At 37.3% G+C, this 21,259-nt stretch overlaps 1 protein-coding gene across 1 annotated transcript in view; it reads right to left on the minus strand.

Annotated features, from left to right (window-relative positions):
- LOC134529990 (32 kDa beta-galactoside-binding lectin-like) overlaps positions 1–21,259 on the minus strand; it is a 65,725-nt gene that overhangs the window by 15,959 nt on the left and 28,507 nt on the right. Inside the window, exon 5 of the mRNA XM_063364519.1 lies at positions 10,782–10,891. Coding sequence (XP_063220589.1) covers positions 10,782–10,891 — 110 coding nt within the window. The remainder of the gene's footprint in view (positions 1–10,781; positions 10,892–21,259) is intronic.

The following is a 21,259-nucleotide window of genomic DNA, read 5'->3' on the forward strand; positions in this document are numbered from 1 at the left end:
TAGCCCAATTATGTTTTATTGCAGTTTTATAAATTTTTATTAATTTCTAATATTTACATTACTAACAAATAATTGTATTTCAAAATGTCTGATCACCAATCACTTGCACTTAAAAATGTTTATTCGGAAGTCACTCAATGTCTGTCAAGTTCCATATTTCGCACTCCTCACAGGCTCGAAGGTGATTCGCCCCTTAAATCGCGCCTGTCCGCACATACACAGAGCCTCGCGCCACTCAGTCGCACTCTCACGGTCCCGTTCTTCCTCGTCGCGCCGTTCTCGGAACTCCCGCGGAGGCCGGCGTCGTTACTTATATACCTGTGGCGTCTTTCTCGAAGGGACGAGAGCAGATGTGACGTGTCGCGTCATCCCGGGCCGACCTGACTCCAGAAAAAGCAACGCTTATTCACGCCACTGCTCGCGGCGACCTCTGTAACCCCGGAATTCCCAGGCCGCTAAAGGTGACAATAGCCCGAGGCGGGTCGATGCGGTGGGAGAGGAGAGAGGGTGGGTAGCGAGGACCCTTGTAATCTGGTCAGGCATGCGTGGCATGCTTTACGTCAATGGACTGCGCGCGACGTCAGTAACCGTGCGGGGCCGCCAGCCAGCTCTGAACCGGGCACGCGTCGTGGTCCTGTCTGCGTTCGTAACAAAACTATAATATAAAAAAAAATATGTTCGAATACCTGTATTTATTCAAACGACTGAAATCAGTTTGTCAATACTTCCTAGAAACAAACCTACAATTTGTTGAGCTGACAACATTATTGTTATATTATACTAGCTGACCCGACAGATGTTGCCCTGTCATTCAATTCAAGCTGGAATACTATACTAATAATTATTATTTCTATTTTGTATATTTTGATATTGTATATGTTTGTAATTTTTTATTATCTCTATAACATAATTTTTATTGTAATGCTTGTTGATACACAACATTCTTAGTTTTATTTTCTGGTGTGCAAATAAATAATGCTGATGGTTTTCCGAAACGGTAACAGGCGACATACAGTTGGCCATGTGAAAAACATGGATTTTCAAGATTTATGCCACAAACACTTAACGACTGCCCTTGCGATAAATTTATTGACATTGCAAATGCAAGCCGCACTGGAAATTGTAACCACTTAAAGTCAAATGGCATGTCGTTTTTAATCATAGGGATGCGTGGAATCAAAACGTTTTCGCATTTATACTTCCCTTTTAAAATTGTGGCTTCGATGACGTTGTTCATTAATAACTTCACCGCAAGCCGGACGGCATTACAAAAACGTGGCTGGTTCATGTTTCGTAACATTATGATTACCGATCCGATTATTTGTTGTAGATTGTGAGGTAGTAATCCGGGCAATTTCAAGGAATTTAAAAATTCCGTTGGATAGTTGACAACATCATCTTGGTTAGTAACGGAATCAATCGATTTGTATGTCATAAATTCACCAGCTATCTTACTTTGAATTTGAAAATTCATTTCGTTGACATCAGTAGTATGTTTTGGACGGTATTGGCACAGGGTTCAAAGTGTGCAGCTGGAGCCGGGTCAATGACCAATTGGTCTGACGTCACGGCGGCCATCTTGGACCCAATAATTCCTCAAAATTCCAAAAAAAAAAAGACTCAAAAAGACTCAAAAATTCCCATTTTGAGGAAAAATTTCTCGTTTTCTTCCAAAAAATTCAAAAATTAGGATTTCGAAAAAACTTCAAAAATCTTTTGCCATAGAAAGAACACAAAATCCTAAAAGAGGCTTACATCCATGTCTACAGCCTCCGATAAGCCTCTGACGTCACCTAGGATTATGACATCACCGTTGCAATTTCCGTTACGACCGTCATCTTGAAAATCTTTACTTATTATCCGATTTTAATGAAAAAAAATTAAAATTTATAAAAAATTTCAATTAATATATTTTTTTAAACATACTTTTTCGACATGGAGTTCGGAGTCCTCGGTTCGAACACGGTGACGGTAAACAAAATGGCGACCAATCCTTCTTCCAAGGAAGCCGCTGGCAGACTGACCCCACCAATTTAATTCAAAGTATATATTTTGTCACCTAGTATGATGACATATCCGCCAACTTGATAATCCGTAATTTTTGTGTAATAAAATCAAAATTTGAAAAAAAAATTAAAAAAAATAATCAATCGAATTAAATAATAAAACATTAATAAAATATTGCTTAAAAATCACTGTTGCACTTAACGTTATGGTCGCCATCTTGGATTTTATAAATGTTTCATGTATCTTTATGCCCACTATCTTGGTTGAGTACGATGTCATCGTTACACTTTATGTAAGACCACCATATTGGATCCTATTAATGTTGCATGTTTCGTTACGGCTACCATCTTGAAAATCCGTAGTTTCAATGCTACAAATTCCGAAAAAATTCCAAAAAAAATTTTTTAAAAATTGTTCCAAAGCTCCAACAGCTCCAAATGCTCCAAATGCTCCAAAGCTCCAAAGCTCCAACAGCTCCAAACCTTCAAAGTTCCATCAGCTACAAATGCTCCAACTGTCTACGGCTCCAACAATCAATGATGTCAAAAGTATTTGACTCCAAATAGTCTTAGGCCTTGTGCTATTTGACTACAAGACCAAGAGGCTACGATACTACGATACTACAGAACTGCATGTATACATGAGTACTTGACTACGAAGCTACACGTCTACAAGGCTCAAATTGCCGCATCTGTCTTCGACGAAATTTTCTCTTTTGCTCCAACTGCTCCAACAGCTTTATGTTATAAGATTACAAACCTACTTGGTTACGTAGCTACAAGTCTACGAGGCTCCAAGGCATCATGACTACATGACTACGAGCCATGAGGTTACGAGACTATGCGATTGCGAGTCTACAAGGTTACGTGATCGCGAGACTATAGGACTACGAATCTTCCAGATCTCACGGTTACGAGACCGCGAGGCTACAGTACTACGTAGCTAACAGGACACGAGGCTACGCGCCTACGATACTACTTGGCTATAACTGACTACAGTAGCACCATTTAGTGGTGAGAGTTCATTTATCTCGTGCAAAATAACCTGTTTAAAGTAGTGTCGATGATTGTCAACAGATGAAACCATATGTTGCTAACAGGTAAATATTATTTTGTTCTTTTATGTGGGCTGCGGGATGCTCACTAACGATCGCAAAAGAAGGATGGCTTAACTAGACACCAAGAAGAAGGAAGTTCATCTTCCATGTTATTGCTTATGGTATATTATTTGACTGAGTAGTGGTTGTTTATTTTTTTAAATTCCACATGGTAAAAAAATTGCAAGTGCTGATTTACTAGCAGAAATTCAGGAATTAAATGTAGCTCAAAATAAAATGCCATGACTCATTCGGTAAAAAAATCCTTCATGCAGAGAGCGGTTTCTCAGAATAGACAGAAGCACTTGAAGAAACCACAGGAATAATCAGGAGCAAACGGAAAAAAAACCCATCATCATATTGACAAGAATAATCAGGAGCAAAAGTATTGACTATAATAATCGGGAGCACACGGAGAAAACCATCACACTTTTCTTTCTTATCATAAAATAGCAAAAAAATAATTAATAAAACATTTAATTAATAAAAACTTTAAAATGAAAAAAATAACAAAAAAATGCATAAACAGATTCTGCTAGCTTGTGAACTTCACATTGTTGAGGAAAGAATGAGTTCTAGTACAAGCCAGAATTTCATGAAAGACATTTGTAATTTTCTTGACGATATCAGACAGAACATAATGAATCAGGTAACTGATGATGCAGCAACAAACAGACCTTTGAAATATAACTTGTGGTTGGACTGTATATATGGAAAGCCATATTCGTTCGATGAAAAATTGAAGAATTGTGCATTCAAGACATCGGCTGCAGTAATTTACAGTACTGACGATGTGAAGCAAACTGTTAAAAATGGTATCCAGAAACTCTGTCAAGAACAGGAGGAATATGTCAGTAAAGGTTCTGGTTGGTCTCTGTCTAGTATAAACCGATTGGAGCTAAGAATTAGTCATTTCGCGCTTATGCAGGGCTAAATGTTTATAAGATTGCTGGCTTTCGCATGTGATCCTGTAGTAGAATAGAAATTATGTAATAAGTATTATGTTTGTAAAAGAACTTGCGGGCTTTTATTTCTCGAACCTGACACTTTTCTGGTTTTTAAATGAAATTTATTTTTAGCTTCGTCCATAGATCGAACCAAGTATTGATTCAATATGTAATGTAATGTGTTATGTTTTCGGTGAATTTTGAAATCTTTCCCAAATTTCTAGGTCAATAAATACTAATATCCAAGATGGTGGTCGTAATGACTTATAGGATGATGGTTCAGTTGGAAACTATGCTTCCTTTAGGACTTTGGTCATTATTTATTGAAATTACATAAAAATTAAGATGTTTTGCATCGTCCAGGGATCGAACCAAGGACGGGAATCGATCGAATCAATCAGTATATTTATTGCCAATTTATTTGATGAACTTTTGATTTTTTCCCGAATTTCTAGCTAAATAATTACACAATTTCAAGATGGTGTCCAAATTTAAGGATGGCGGGCGCCTCAGCAATAATAAATGATAACTGAACTCTAACATGTAAAAATTACACTAACATGATGGTGGCACACTCTTAGTAAATGAAAACAAAATGGTGGCATCCAGCAGACTAAAACAATATGGCAGACATGACGCCATACCAGTTGACGATATATACCTTGGCGCTGGTGGGGGGAGGTCAGTCTGTAGGGGGCTTCTGTGGAGGAGGGATCTGTTATTTTTTGGCGCATACCGGTTTCTAACCAAGGACGGGAATCGATCTAATCAATCGGTATTCTGATAAGTTTATTTTTTGATGAATTTTTAACATATTTTTATTAAAATCGGGTAATATATAAAGATTTTCAAGATGATGTCCGTAACGATAATTGATACAGTGGTGGCAATATGTTGAGTGTGGTGGAAGATGTTTTTATTTCTTTTTATTGAGAAATCTTAAATATATTAATAAATTACTGGTTAACTCTCACCGGAAATCGAACCGAGGACATAAAACAATTAAGTAACTAAATACCTATTTGAAGTAGGCAATTTTTTAAATATTTTTTTGGAATTTTTTTGGAATTGCTAGCATTGAAATTACGTGTTTTCAATATGGCAGCCGTAACAAAACATGCAACATTAATAGGATCCAATATGGCGGTCGTAACATAAAGTGTAACGATGACATCATACTCAACCAAGATGGCGGGCATAACGAAACATGCAACATTTATAAAATCCAAGTTGGCGACCATAACGATAAGTACAACAGTGTTTTTTAAGCAATATTTTAATAATTTTTTATTATTTAATTCAAATGATTAATTTTGATAATAATTTTTAAAAAATTTCCTGATATTTTCTTACATAAAATTTACGGATTTTCAAGTTTGCGGACATGACGTCATATTAGGTGACAAAAGGATCGGTCACCATTTTGTTTACCCTCACCGGATTCGAACCGAGGTCTCCGAGCTCCATGTCATAAAAGTATGTTTTTAAAAAAAAATTAAAAATTTTATTAATTGAATTTTTTTATAAATTTTAATTTTTTTTTATTAAAAACGGATAATAAATAAGGATTTTTAAGATTTTGGTCGTAACGGAAATGGCAACGGTGACGTCTTAATCCTAGATGACGTCAGAGGCTTATCGGAGTCTGTAGAGATGGATGCTTAAGCCTCTTTTAGGATTTTGTGTTCTTTCTAAGGCAAAATACTTTTGAGGTTTTTCGAAATCCTAATTTTTTAATTTTTTGGAAGAAAACGAGAAATTTTTCCTCAAAACGGTAATTTTTGAGTCATTTTGAGTCATTTTTTTGGAATTTTGAGGAATTTTAGAGTCCAAGATGGCCGCTGTGACGTCAGAGTAATCGGTCATTGACCCGGCTCCAGCTCCACACCCTGAACCCTGTGCCAGTACCGGCCAAAACATACTACTGACATCAATGCTTTTTTCAGCCAATATAACATGTTCACTTAACCAAATATGATTTTTGTAATTTTCAGCAATGTTTGGGACAACCATCTCGATGAGTTCGATCTTTGATTCAGTAAAGTGACAAAAATTTGCAGGGTATGTAATGTATCCAGACGATTTGTCAACAGGAATTTACCATTACCAATATCGAGCAATTGTTTGGAAAATACTTCACCTGATTCGTCATTTTGCAATACGACTCTCATATTCATATTTAATTTTAGTGTCTTGACGTATTTCCATAAAATGGACGACTTCAAACATGCATTTAGTTCGTCAGCTGGCGTTGATCGAGGCATTACTGGCAATGTTTGTCGAAAATCATCTGTCAATAGAATCATCGCTCCATCTAACCGGTTTTGGTTGTTTTGTAAAACTTACATTGTGCGGTCTAATGCCTCCAAAGATTTTTTGTGTGCCATCGTGCATTCATCCCAAACGATTAATCTGCTTTGCTGCAACTCTTTGGCCATCGCAGAATTCCTCGAAAGGTTGCAAGTTAAAGTTTCATTAACTTGCATGTTCAGCGGCAATTTGAGTGTTGTATGAACTGTTCGACCGCCTTCCAACAACGTTGGTGCTATAACTGATTATACAAGTGCAAGTGCAATACCATTTTGCGATCGAATCTTTGCCAAAATCAATGATATCAATAATGTTTTTTTCCAGTTCCACCGGGCGCATTTCAGAAAAAAGTTCCGCTAGTTCCATTGTTCACTACTTGCATGAGTGTATCGTAGGCATATTTTTGTTGCTGATTTAGAAGGGGTATGTGTCTTTGAACGGTTTCACTTAATGTTTTGCAATCGTATTGGGTTTCGCGTCTCAAATGTTGATTAAATGCGTCGTGCATTGGGCGATTGGGCGTTGTCACTCCTAACTGTAATAATTTTTTGTTGGTAAGTATTAAGCACATGTCCTCAATTAAAATTAATGCCTCATTGTGAATTTCTTCGTTCATTTGCCAATCTGCATTCAATGTTCTAAGATGCATCTGATGCAATATATCTTCGGCAATATGATATTTATATTTGTTCCATATATGAATCGGTGTGGATGGGAAACATGTGCACAAAATTATAGCAAACAATGTTCGTATCTGTTTAGCATTTGATGACATTGCAGCATCTTCGAGTGTGTGGTCCCAATGAACGTCATTCTCTAGCAATCCCAAATGTTGGCAGGCTTCTCTGTATGTGCCGCACAATACACCATTAACTGTTCGCAGATGTTGGAATGATGTTGGGCCACGAATATTGACTAACAGTAAACGCAAATAAAAATACTCGTCTTGACTGGGATGGACTATGTAAAGACGTCCTAGTGCCATGGCGGAAAATATTTGTGGGTAACCTGGAACTGGCTGCCCTTGTTTCCGTCTTTGAAATTTCTTTGACGATTAGTTCCAGGTATAATATCTTGGCATTTCAAAGTAAAGCAGCGTTCTGGAAAAGTCATCATTCTGGCACATTTCAAAGAAGCTGGTCAATGTTGTATATGGCGGCCTGTCAACTCGTTGTAATGCATTCTCTGATGTAAAATACACTCTTTGACCATTTTCCAAATGTACGGCTAAGTGAACAACTGTGGGGTGTCTTTCATGTATTGCAGATGAAAAAAATACGCCATATAGCTTCGTTACTGCTACCATAGCGGCCCATTAGAAATTGAGTGACTTCATCGTTTGAATTTTCGGCAGCAACTCCGAACACAGCCATGTCACTACCTTTGTTCAGTACTTGCAAATGTACTTAATAGATTTCACGGACTGGCAAAATTCTACGTTTATGTGTGCTTTAAATGTCTTTGAGAGTAACGGCGAAAATCATCTTTTCCAGTAATTGTTTCTGCTAATAATTGTCTTGGGTAGTGTTTTAAACATTTCCCTTCAACCATACATGGAAAAATGGGATTTAATATTCCACAGGGACAGTAAATCATATTTTTTTTTGTAATCACCTCATGTAACAGTGGATATTCATCATTATCGGGAATTTCTGCTGATATAACATCATAGATTCCATTCGGTATTATCCTCTCAACCAACCAAATGAGGATATGTGCATGTGGCAATCCGCGCTTTTGCCACTCGACTGAATACATTCAACAACGCGTCTCTCCGAGCACGCGATGCTCTACAATAAAATCCATGAGTGATTTTAATTTTCTTTTGAACAGCGTTGCAGTGATGTCATGGCGATCGATGGGTGATTGGCCAGGTAATAATTCTTGTCGAATTTCTGTCCACTGTGGATTGCACGCGAACATGATAAACAAATCTGGTGTGCCATAAAGACGTACATACGACATAGCATCTTGAGTGTATTCATACATATGCCGAGGACGTCCAATGCATGTTGCTGGGGGAATAGTTGTTCTGCCTACATTTTGTGCATTTAAGTCATCATTAATTGAATCCCGCAGATGAACATATTCCTTGGAACGGAGTTTTGCCTGGTTCAAACTGATATATGTCAATCGCTCTGTCTCAACTTTCACGTACACATCCACAGCATATTGGTGAAATAGACGCCGAAATTTTAAGATTTGGTTCTCCTCATTTTCCCGAACTATCGGTCGGTATGAATAATAATTCATTGAACTAACTTTTTTCTTAGTTTCGGCGCCTGTAATTGAATTTATCATCTTCATTGAAAAAGGATACCCATATTCACCTTGCCAATATAAGATGGGATATTGTAACGCATCATATGATCGATGTTTTTCGGAGACACGCTGCAGTTGATCGTTCCGCCGATGTAAAACAATATCTCGATTTTCTAAATTTTCACTCACGACGACAATAGCGACATCATTGTTGGAACATTAAAACGTCTTGCATGTTGTCCTACAGGCGTCTTATAGCTCTGATAATTTTGTGGTTATCAGATGGCATGCGATCTAATGCGGTCTTGAATAATGCAACCAATTCGTTGTGTTGGTGGAAAAATATTTGGAGTTGTTCCACAATTGGTCTTTTCACTGAATTGTTGTGTGCACAAAGCTGATCGACTTGACTTGCTGAATCGCCCATAAAATAAATTTGTACTGTCCGGTGTTGGCAATAAGGAACCTGTTTGATGATATATTTGACCCTGAATCTTGAAAGTGGGCATAAATTTATCTCGAATAATTTTTGTTGCACCAAATGAGGTCATTTGAAAGCAATTATTGCTGGATATGGGTAAAACATTTTTTTTAGAATCTGGCCCATTTACAGAAACCAATGAATGTAGTGGGTCTGGTGGCGCTTCCAATGGCATCAATTTGACCTGGCCGCTGGCGCAACACAATCCAGGGGCTTCATTTCTGAACTTCAATTCCTTGCAATGTAAACATACAACGTTCATAGGTCTATAATAGCAACGATATGGTGTGAACTGTAATCGATTCCCACGTTATAATTGAATGCAGCTCGATGTGGATAAAATGCAACATTTCTATGTTCTTGATATCGATTCCGCTCAACTTCATTTCGCACTTTGCGTTGCTCATCAGTTTGACTTGCTGTTAAATATATTTGACTTGCAGCATTGCGAGTTCTGCGATCTATGTTTGTACGTCTACTTCTTGGCATTTTTAATATCAAAATTTTAACTTAAAATTATAAATGAACAAACTTAAAACTCCATAAGTTTTCCGATTCAATCGACTGTGCAGTGTGCACTAAGAAATAAAAACCCTAATTCATTAACAATGTGCAAAATCAAAGCAAAATGGTTTAATTTTACCTCGTCAAAGATATCATTCCGACCAGGGAGCTGGGTAAGGGTTATAATTCGTTCTTAATGCCGACCATGGATTTCCATGATGAAGTCCTTGAATCCGACCGATACAACTAACTAACGCAAAGAGAATATAACGCTACGCTAGAATTATGCGATCTTTGTAAACTTTATTGGCGATGTGCGATCTATCTTAACAACTGACAGACAACTGTCAAACAACTGACAGTTATTACAAACGTGCTTAGCAAAGAATATAGAATGATGGGGCTAAGGTAACATTTAAAAAATGATAATAAAGGTAGTCGATAAGTTATCATACATTTTCTAAGTTTCTGCGCAAGTTTCTTAATTATTTTAAATGTAAGAACCTTCTACGTAGTATTAGAAAACATTTAAAAAAATATATGAAAAAAATTGATAAAGCCGTTCTCAAGTTATAGCATGACCAGGCGAAATAGGGGTTCATTTATATATATGTAGATTATTATATTATAATGTTAGTAAACATTCTTCTTCTGACTACATTTGAACCATTTCTCTTGAGATTAACAAGCACTCATAATACCACTGCACCATCAAAACTATTAAGAGTTGGTAGGGAGAATATGTATTATTATCATTGTAATACTAGTTTTCTTACTTTTTTATAACTTGGGGTTATATTTTAATATGACTATTTTATTTTACTAAAAACTGTGTTAGATTCACTATCATAACGTTTCTTTGGCACACTTATACGTTTCGTATGTATCCTTAATATTTTTGAAAGTGACTTTATACGGATTTGTTGATACACATTTGTCCGCTATGTTTGTAACACACTTCCGTTCTTCGACTATCGTTCCATTTTCACGAAATAACTCCTACTAAAAGCCATATAGTGAGAGCTAAGATTTTTGCACATAAGATGCTTTGACATTGCAACATCTTCGTGAGAACCATGCAGCATGCTAATTGAACTTACTTGGCTTAAAATTGTAGTTGAGTGGGATGTGCCCTAGGGTACGGCTTCTAATAAGACTCAAGAGTGCCACTCACCGGTCCATGAAGGATTGGGTTGTCCCCACCACTGTTAGCTCGCAGCCGGTCGAGAAGCCATTCTGCAGAGGGATGTTGTACCCCGGCTTGGATCCCGGCCCTGATCCTGGCTGAAGCACACATATATGTTATGTGATAACTGTTACTTTAGTTTTTATTAAATAATACCGTGTAGTTTACACATTTTTAAAAAATAAATTTTGTAAATTATAGGCCTATATTTGTTCTTGTTCATTATTTTCTTTAATTTTAATATATTTTTGTGTACTTATTCTCTGTAAGAAATCTGACCACCATTTAAGAGGACATATTGAAAAAAAATAATTAATGATACATTTTTTTAAGTTTATATTTAAATCAGTTGTATGATTTTATATTTAATGTTTATTTTATTTTTAAAAGTTTTTAAATAAATAGTTAATTTTAATACAAGGCTGTGTCCTCACCTTAACTTAGCCACATGTAAAATAAGAATAATCAACTACTGTAATATATTCCGGCGGCAAGCTTCAGGCTGAGGATTGAGATTGTCATAGTTCCTCCAAGCGCAGAGACTATCACCAGGTATTGGGGAAAAAGGAGAGGGGATTACAAACTGCCCTGACGTCACAGCGGCCATCTTGGATCACCTTGACCTTTGACCTTGACATTGACCTCGGCCACCATCTTGATTTCTAGAAGTTTCTGCAATATTAGATTCTAGAAAGTTGCCATTTTCGTTACTACCGCCATATTTGTTGTGTATGACATCATCGTTTCACTTTTCGTTGAGGAAGCCATCTTGTAAATCTATAATTTGCATCACAAAAATTGGAGAAAATTTCAAAATTTATAAAAAATTTATATAATAAAATTTAATTAAAAACTCCACCATTTTAAAATTAGTCCACCATCTTAAAAATCTGTAATTTTTAATTTAAAAATTCGCGAAAAATTTGAAAACTTATAAAATGTTTATTAATAAAATTTTATAAAAAATAACTTCCGCCATATTAAAAATCCACCATTTTAAATTTAGAAATGTGGGAAATTTTACAAAATTTATAAACAATCAAATTAATAATAATTTAATAAAAAATATCTTAGAATATTTGGTTCGAAATCGGCGAGGCCATTGGATTAAAAATGGTGGCAGATTATTCCTCCATTGAACACACCCACAAACATACCTTCTACCACTAATAAAAAGGTAGATATTACATCAGTCGATATGAAGGCCATTTTGTTTTCGTCGATTGGAGGTCGCTGCCGAAATTTTGTTTTCGTCTGCTAGACTGCACTGCCATCATATTACTTTTAATTTTACCCACTAGAGTGCAGAATTAATTTATTGCCATGGTGCCCCACCATATTGGCCGCCATCTTGAAATTCTGTCATTTTTAAGCCAAAAATCAGAAATAATTTTATAATTCATCAAAAAATCATGTGTTAAAATAATGATTAATTTGATGAATTCATGTTCTTGGCTCAATACTGATAGATGCAAATAAAATATAATTAAAATTACAAAAAAAATACAGGTTTAAGAAATAAAACACCAAAAAAATTACAAACAAAAAAAAATATTGCATAATTTCTACTCTACTACAAAAACAAGGAGACAAATTCTGTTCAAAATGTATTTCAAAATGCCATTTTGTGCAGTTCAAGACACTGTATAGCCCCGTAAGGCCCGATCTTCGAGGTTGATCAGCGAAATACTTAAAGCACATCTTACCCATATGAATCTTGTGCTGATGTAATGTAACCTAAGGTCTCACAAGTAGGGAAAATTTTTGATGTAACAGTAGTGTGCAACAATGGTTTTATTTGTCACATGGAACAAATATAAATGTTCTTTTCTTTCTTGTTTAGTTACACGAACCGGACACAACTTATTATTCTCATTTAGTGCATACACATTAACTGACACTTCAGGATTAGGTTTCTCAAAACGTTCTATCTGATTTAATCGTGGTGGATAGTCCAACCCACTGAAATCGTACTTATCCTCCAAAGAATAGTACCTTTTATCAACACGATTTTGGTAACTTACCTAAACAAATCTTCCTAATATTCTTTCTTTAAAAAAATCTGATCATTCAAGTTAAGGCAATTGACTACTTCTTATTTTTTACTATAGAATCAGGAAAAGCAATAAATTATGTCTGATGGTATACATGCATACTAGCACTTGTTTGTATTCCTGTGCACATCTCCTGGTGACTACTCAGACTGTTAAAATGTGAAAAACTCTGTCGCATTTGCCACACTTATATGTCTTCTGTGACAATGTCAGAGACCTGCTGCAGATTATAAGATGACTTTCCGAGTTATCATTGCTTCCAAATTGTTTATTACACTTGTCGCACAGAAAAAGTGTTCTCTGTTCATTAATCGGACAACTGATACTTTCATGTCTGCGCGCACTTTAAGTTGTGGTGAAAAACATAAAACAGTACCTTCACTGATGCGATGAAAGTCCACCATTATTGAAGTCTCCGAGGTCGATGGCGAAACTTAAACCATGCAATCTCCACAGCAGTTGGTGGAGCACACGTCCCTTGCAGGGCTGAAACAGCATGTGCTGCTGTTGCCATGAGGATCTTCGCTGCCACCGCCATCGCTGTCAAAGAGATCTCGGTTGCTGCCATCAGGATCCCCGATGTTGATGGTACAACACCCATCCGGACCACTGCAGCAATTGGCTCTGCTGTCAATGAGGTCTGTACTGTTGATGGCGGGCCTTCCCTCCAAGTCGATGTTAAAGATGGTAATGATGCCATCGAGTTCATAGGACTAGGTTATTATGTGACTTATGCAACAAACTAGACAAACAAGACGATTCATACTGCACCGCGGCAAGAGGTGAACTGCGGGTCCTGTCGTCTGGACCTCATTTCTATACCTACTTGCTGTTGCTAGTGAGTCAAAATAATGCCTTTTCGATTTTTTACTAGGTTAAAATGCAGGTACTTAAAAACTCTAGAAATAAAAGCACACAAACATCAAGTTTTACAAATTTATTTTTATAAAATACACAAATACATAATATGTTAAGGCATTTAGCATTTTCGTAAGTAAAGATTTTAACGCTGCACGGACTGCCTTGTCAATTCAAGTTCCAATTGGTTCGCTGGTCTCGGGTTCAGGAACACAGGTATCCAACCGGTTGTCTTCTTCGACGACGACTGCTTCGGTGAGACATGGATGACGACGTCTGTGACCACAGCTGCGACTGGCTTTGACTCGGTGGTTGAGACGGGATCACTGACTGAACTACAACGAGACTCATATCATTTGGACGTCTATGTAGATGGACTGCAGGTCGCAACTGATTGCAATAGTCAACGTTTGGTGTTTTTAGCACCTGCAAACGAAGAAACTACTTATCCGATACTGGCTGGTAGGATCGTGTGTGGTCTCATGTTATAGACGGCACATTTTTCAGGTTCGCAGCAATCTAGCAGCTGCTGAGTCGGTTCGTAGGACACAGGAAAATGCGATAATCGTCAGTGTTGAGTGCCTCCTTCACAGGTTTCCATATTTGTGCGCACATATCTGGCATTCCCGTAGCTGTCTGTACTCGACACTGCTGATGCTGGATCGAACGTTCACGTACACGTTGACAGGATGAAACGAAAATACCTTCTTGTAGGTCGGACTGCAACTGAAGGTGCGAACTGTTGAGCACCTTTTATATATACAGACTCTAATCACACTGCGAGGCCCATTTACGCATTATTGGCGAGATTTTACAGGCACATACTCGTTAGAATTGTGGTTGCCCACCATACATTGCACTAAGCACTAATTTCCACAAATTTGTTTTGACAGTTGTACGATGCAAGCTGATCGTGAAGTATCAGACCACAAGCATAAGTGTTTGGTGGAATATTTCCGCTCGTATATAACTCGATTCTACAGTCGTTGAAGTTGGATTTTAAACGATTGTTTTGTTTGGAAAATCAAACACTTTTTATGGAGCTTCATTCTAGAAACTATCGAGACTCTGTATCGGCGACTGTCCGCGACCATAGTATGCCTGCTGAAACCTGACATACATTTGATATGCGAGAGTAAATAATCCGTTTTCAAAGTCCATGTTTGTGTCGATATACAGGAGGTACTTCGGTTGTTAAAAAATATTTTTACATTACTTATTTGGAAGTTATCCAACACGGAGCGACTCGCCTCTGTCCTGAGCTGTCTTCCAGTTAATACCTTGACTTTGAGGCATGTCGGGATATGTTTACAAGTGCCAGGATCGGAATGGTACATCAAAATTCTTGTTACTTTCTACATTCTTCAGCATTTTGATACATACAACTATGCTGACTTGGATTTAAGGCAGTATCCACTCGATAGAAAGTAGTGTGAGACATCCTGTAGGTTTTTTGCAGCGCGAAAATTTCATTAATTTTCCTGTTTGCTAGAAGCTGTACGAGCTTTTGTTTCGAATTAATGATTAAATGATTGTAGTCTTACGCATATCCCAGAAGCATGGAGAGACGAACACAAACTTCGAATTATTCTTCGACATAAACAGGAAACCGCAGCCAGTTCGTTTAGCATCAGTGAAAGGTAATTTTTCATAGTGGATGTTATGCCTACATCTCTAGTCTGGTATACCTCGACGCCATTGAGAACATATGCAATGAATGCACTTGATTAGGTGAAGAATACCATTATTTTATATTGTCATCTTGGTTGGATGCATGCCATAAGCATTTGTCAGTGTACCTCTTATACGTAGAAATAACTGCGATGGTAAAGTACAGATATCTGGGTGCTGTTCAGCAATGCATACTTCGAATGGTAGCACGTACGGTCTTCCATATCGAGGATTTCGTCTTCCATATTTATTCGGCACTTTTCCAATACTGAGAAGAAACTTTACGCTATCAGTTGTTAATGCACTGACGTCTGGTAGAGAACTGATTTTTTGCACACCAATGCGATTTCTTTTATAACTGTTTGGTGTCACAAACTTTATGCCCATCGCTTCAAGTGCAGACATAATGTTAATTTCTTCACCTTGTAAATTCACCAAGCATCCTCGCTGGCCAACGATTCTGACAACTACTTCGTGTGCGCACTTTACATCGACTGGAAGGTAAATGATACTTTCGTTACTTCAACCAGTTCCTAACCTGGCGGGACCATTGACGAAAAATCATGTAGCATGTTTTTGTCTTACAATGAGATATGTTCCAGTTGTCAAATTCCAGTTTATTCGTATGATATTAACATGCAATATGTTTACTGCATGGGTATATTTGTACTTTTTCCTGCATGGTAAATCTTTGGTTCGTATCCGAGCATCGTGCCTGTGGACCCAGATTTCGTAAAGTCGACATTTTCACTGCATTATAGAATGCTTTTTTATTTTTGGGTTTCCACGCAGTTGAAAGTCTACATTCTGTGGTAACTTTTCTTTGATGTAATTTGCAATGTCGTCAATTTCTTAAGCTCTCACAGGTAAGTGTATTTCACGAGCGATTCCATCATATTTCAGGAAATGGATCTTGCAGTTATTTTTGGCAATATTCGCTATGGCATTATACATTTGAAAATCTATGAGTCCAATACACTATTCTCCTTCCAACTCCTTCCACCCGCAGCTCCAAACTATGACCTGTCAATGTAAGTTTTATCGACATGACATGCTTATTTACATGACTGTTCAATTATTTTATACGCAAATATTTTTTAGTTAAAAAGCGAAGACACAAAGTGGTCGCATTTTTCTTGGTTAGGCGACTGTTTAGTTTCGTACATTTAAAACAATGTATTGGTCCGGCCCAGGTACCGCCTAAGTTCTGGCGGAGGTCGTAAATCTCCAAAACTGTCGTAGTACCCGGTCATTTTTCCAGACTTTATGTGTGCCACCCAGTGCGTACCACGACATGTAGATGAATCTAAGTTAATATTGGCACACCACGAGTCTTTGATTTATTAGGTGGATTGTCCCGCATAAACATGCCTTTGATACGTGGTATTTTTAGTTTTAGTGTATACCTAAATAAATCTATATTGGTGAGCGGAGAACTTAAGACTTTTTCACACGTTTCTTTCTCATGATTCGACCTGCTTTTTGGGATCGTAATTATAGACCCACACTTTTTCTTTTTACCCATGAAAAAAGCTTCGATGCTGGCCTTGTGTCTTCGTGCTTCCTCCAATTGCTTGCGCTCGTTCTTGGAAGTGTTGACTGCCCGCAATAAACCACTCGTAGCACCGATGAGGCCACCGAGGACACCCAATGCCAGTAAAAGTAGTGGTAGAAATCCACCAGTAATATTCTTTTGGAAAGTCTGTATTTTTTGCTTGGCTTTTTGCATGCCTGCATCAGTCTTGCGTTTGAATTCGGGGTCTTACTTGACGAGTACCCGTTCCTAATTTAGTTTTTGCCTTAATTACATTGCATAGGCTCCACGCCACGATTATCTCTTCTAGTCCTGCATCTGGCGATTTACTTATATCTTCGGCTTCCTGTGCCAGTATCTCATCAGCTAGGTGACTTGATTCCAGTTCCCTGCTGAGAGAATAGTTAATATCATGCTGTGTGCACTTATCGTCAAAATAATTAATTCCCACATCATCGCGAACTAGTCGTTTCGATAGTTTCGTTCCTGGAACACAGAATCTGTAGCCTTGAATATGTAGCTCTATAGGCAGATTGTTTATCAGCGAGTTTACGAGTCCTGCTCCGATGTTTTACTTAATCTTAGCTCATCAAGGTATTACGCACAAATGAGCTGAAAGTACAATGCTTTTGCTTTTATAAAATTTTGCTAGTGGAGAAGCAAGAAGTGTGTTTGCCCCATGTCCATCATGAAGACGACGAAGTAAATTCGTGCGAATAATGACATGGCACATTATTGCCTTCTACCATTAAATGCATTATGGCAGGCACTTTCAACTGTGACAAAACGTGCGTTCTGCTGAGTTTGCTAGAAGAACCTAATGGACTTATGTTCAAAAATGTGTACCTCAATTCCAAGATATTGCCACAGCTAAACAACCAGCGCCTGCCCACCATTCTACGATCGGAGGAAGGACTCGTGCATTTTCATTTTAATGATAATGTGGATATTCTGCCTCCTAGCGAAGCAAAAGCCAATACCATAATGGTTTTCGATGCCATATGCGAGAAGCCAGGAATAACACGAGTTATTTTCCATGGGCAAACACGCAAAAGTAGACTGCATTTACATGGGTCAGACCTACTGTCATATACCGAAACATTTGCTACGAAACCACGCGAACATCAAAGTAGTTTTTTTTGTATAGACGAACTTAATTTACGTCATGCTTATGATGATCACGTAAACACTTACATAATTTTCCAGGAATTTAAAGACATGTGCTCTTTGTGCTGGAAATAAGATCACAGGTTCCTAGTTATAATCAAGGATGTCTTCTATATAAATGCAGGTACATACAAGGTTTCAATCAGTTTATCATCAAACATGAATCATAGCATTTAGAAATTTGGTAGTAGCAGTCGTGAAATACATAATGTTCTCGAGTCCCTCAACGCCGATATTCGGAAATACATTTCGCTGTTGATTCAAAAAGATGAAAGCATTTAAAACGATTTATTAGAGTACCTGTAATAATTCGACCAGCGCGTGGAAATCTCGGATCCTCGAACTCGCGACATGATCGAAGTATCCAACGCGTAAAGACTTGACCATTTGAGCGTTTTCAAAACAGCCTGAATGCATCACTAACTCATTTGGCAGCGAAAAAAAGATATTCCTTACCACAGGGAAGAGCTTTCTGCGGACGAATAAAGGTATAATAGGAGGTATTGCAATATTATTTCAGTCAGTACAATGTCGGACTTGGCCAGTGATATCTATCGTGTTATACAGTCTGTTTTTTTGAAAAATATCTTCTTTATAGAAGAGCCAGACTTTGAGTAAAATGGAAAATAAAGAGATGTTTAAACCAGTCACTAGCCATATCGACGAACTTAAAAATAAGGAAGAGCCACCCATCAACGTGAAGATACAAGTTGATGACGAGATGCCAACAGTAAAGAAGATGAAATATGAACCAGCTCCGGAAGAAGATGTCTTTACTAGTACAGAGTATATGCACAAGAAAACAATTATGGAAAACAGACACCAAGTTAATGCAATGGTCCGACCATACTTGAGATCTTTCACGTGTCGAAATAATGAAACGCATTACGGAGTGTACAGAAAATATAATAGGTGGTTCCTCAGTACTAAAGAAATAGACTTTTTTACAAGGAAATATCATATCTGTAAAAGAGTACATAACGCACGTTACTCCAGGTCTGTACAAATTGTCGTTTCGCAGGGAACCTAAAAGCTATTCCCATGAAGATTTACAAGAGTAAAACAAACTTCTAGAACTAACTCATGCGCATTTTCGTGATAACGATCCAGAAAGTGGCATATATAAAGACAAAGACCATGAAAATTCGACATACTCGCCAATACCTTTATTGAACTAGCAGTACACGGCAAAGGTTTAAAATAGCTAGAAAGTTGTCATAACTTTAACTACGTGTATTTTTAGGAACGACTTAAACGAATTCATTAACAAGTTAAAACTTTTACTTACTTCGTATAGCGTAAGAAACTACTCGCTCATAAACGAAATAGTCTCCATACTCGAAGAACTGAGGAAAGCCGGCTTCCTACAATAAGTTGAACCAGAATCGCTCACGAACGTCATGCTCCTGTAAGATGAAAATACCTTCGGCTCAAAGTCGTAGTGCACGGACTTGATTTATTCTAGGCGGATATTGTTCAGATGATACCATATTTCCAAGTGAATATAGGTTCAAGTACATGTTGACGATCATTGATGTGTATAGCAAGTTCACTTGGGCCAGACCTGTGAAATCGAAGAATGCAATCAAAGTAACCAAGACCATGACAGACATTTTGCGTGTTGGACGTGTACCATCACACCTGCAAACGGATCTCGGCATAGAATTCTACAATGTGTCCTCCAAGGCTTTGATGGATAAGTTTGTCATCAAACATTACTCTACATTTATTAATTTCAAGGCCTCCATTGTCTAAATTTTTAAAAGAAATTTGCGCACCAAAATATAACAACATTTCACGGCAAATGGAAATTAAAAGTGCCTTGATATCGTGCCTTAGTTAAAAAGTGAATACAATTTTAATGTGCATTCTACCACGAAAATGAATTAATACGTAAAGGACGATCACCTGCTTCGAACAGTGTTTTCCAACACGAAGAAGAAAGATCCACAAAAGGCTAAGGCTAATGTCGGTGAAATTCTGCGAATCTCCAAGCAAAAAGGCCTCTTCGAGAAAGGTTTCGCTGTGGATTTGAATCCCGAACTTTTCCAAGTGACCTATGATCGAACTTTTCCATGTGACCTATGCTCGCGAATATGAGCCTAGGACATACTGCCTCGAAGATTTGGAACACAAGACTATTAGTGGTGGCTTCTATGTTAAATAGATTCAGCCTACGATGTATCCCGACATGTATCTAGTGGAGAAGATTCTTAAATGTAGAAATGGTCGATTCTATGTCAAGTGGTGGGGCTTACCACTTTGCTTTAATTCATTGGCAGTAAATGCAGGAATCAAGAAATGCTAGTAAGTTTCTTGTTTGTAGTAGAGTAGACATTATGTAATAAATTATTATTTGTAATAATTGTGGTGTGTTTATTTCTCGAACCTGTCTTGTTTTGGTAATTCTAATTATCCTTTTTTTCACCAGTCTAGAATCGAACCGAGACGAAGTAATCAATAAATGTTTTAACAACTTATTTTTTGATGATTTTTAAGAATATTTCCCAAATTATAATTTAAAAATCAAAGAATTTCAAGGTGGCATCCAAGTTGGTGGGCGCCCTGGCAATAAATAAATACTGCACTGTAGCAGGTAAAAATTATACGAATATGGCGGTAGTGCCCTCTAGCATTCGAAAACAATATGTCGGCAGCGACCTTCAGCTAACGAAAACAAGATGGTGGCCATGATGTCATATTGACTGACTTAATATCTGCCTTGGAATTAGTGGTGAGAGGTTAGTCTGCTGGTTGTCTTCCGTGGAGGAAGGATCCCTTGCAATTTTTCAATCGAATGGCCTCGCCTGGTTTGAAGCAACGACTTCAATATGATTTTTGTATAATAAATTTAATTTATTAATTTTTTATTAATTTTAAAATTGCTCCCATTAAAATTGGATAATATATACGGATTTACAATATGGCGGTTCATTTTCAAAATGAAGTAAAGTTTTTATATTAAATTTTTTTTATAATTTGAGTATAAATATTTTAATATTTTTTAAAAATTTTCCTTTTTTTTATGATAAAAATTATAAATTTTCAAGATGGTAGCCATAACGAAATTGCAACACTAGGGAGTGGGGTGTTAGATGGCAGTAAATTATAGAATTAAAATGGGGGAATATTCTAGAAACCAATATGGTGGAAAAACAATATGGCGGAATTCAAAACGTTCA

This window comes from Bacillus rossius, chromosome 1 (assembly GCF_032445375.1).
Source record: "Bacillus rossius redtenbacheri isolate Brsri chromosome 1, Brsri_v3, whole genome shotgun sequence".
Classification (NCBI taxonomy): domain Eukaryota; kingdom Metazoa; phylum Arthropoda; class Insecta; order Phasmatodea; family Bacillidae; genus Bacillus; species Bacillus rossius.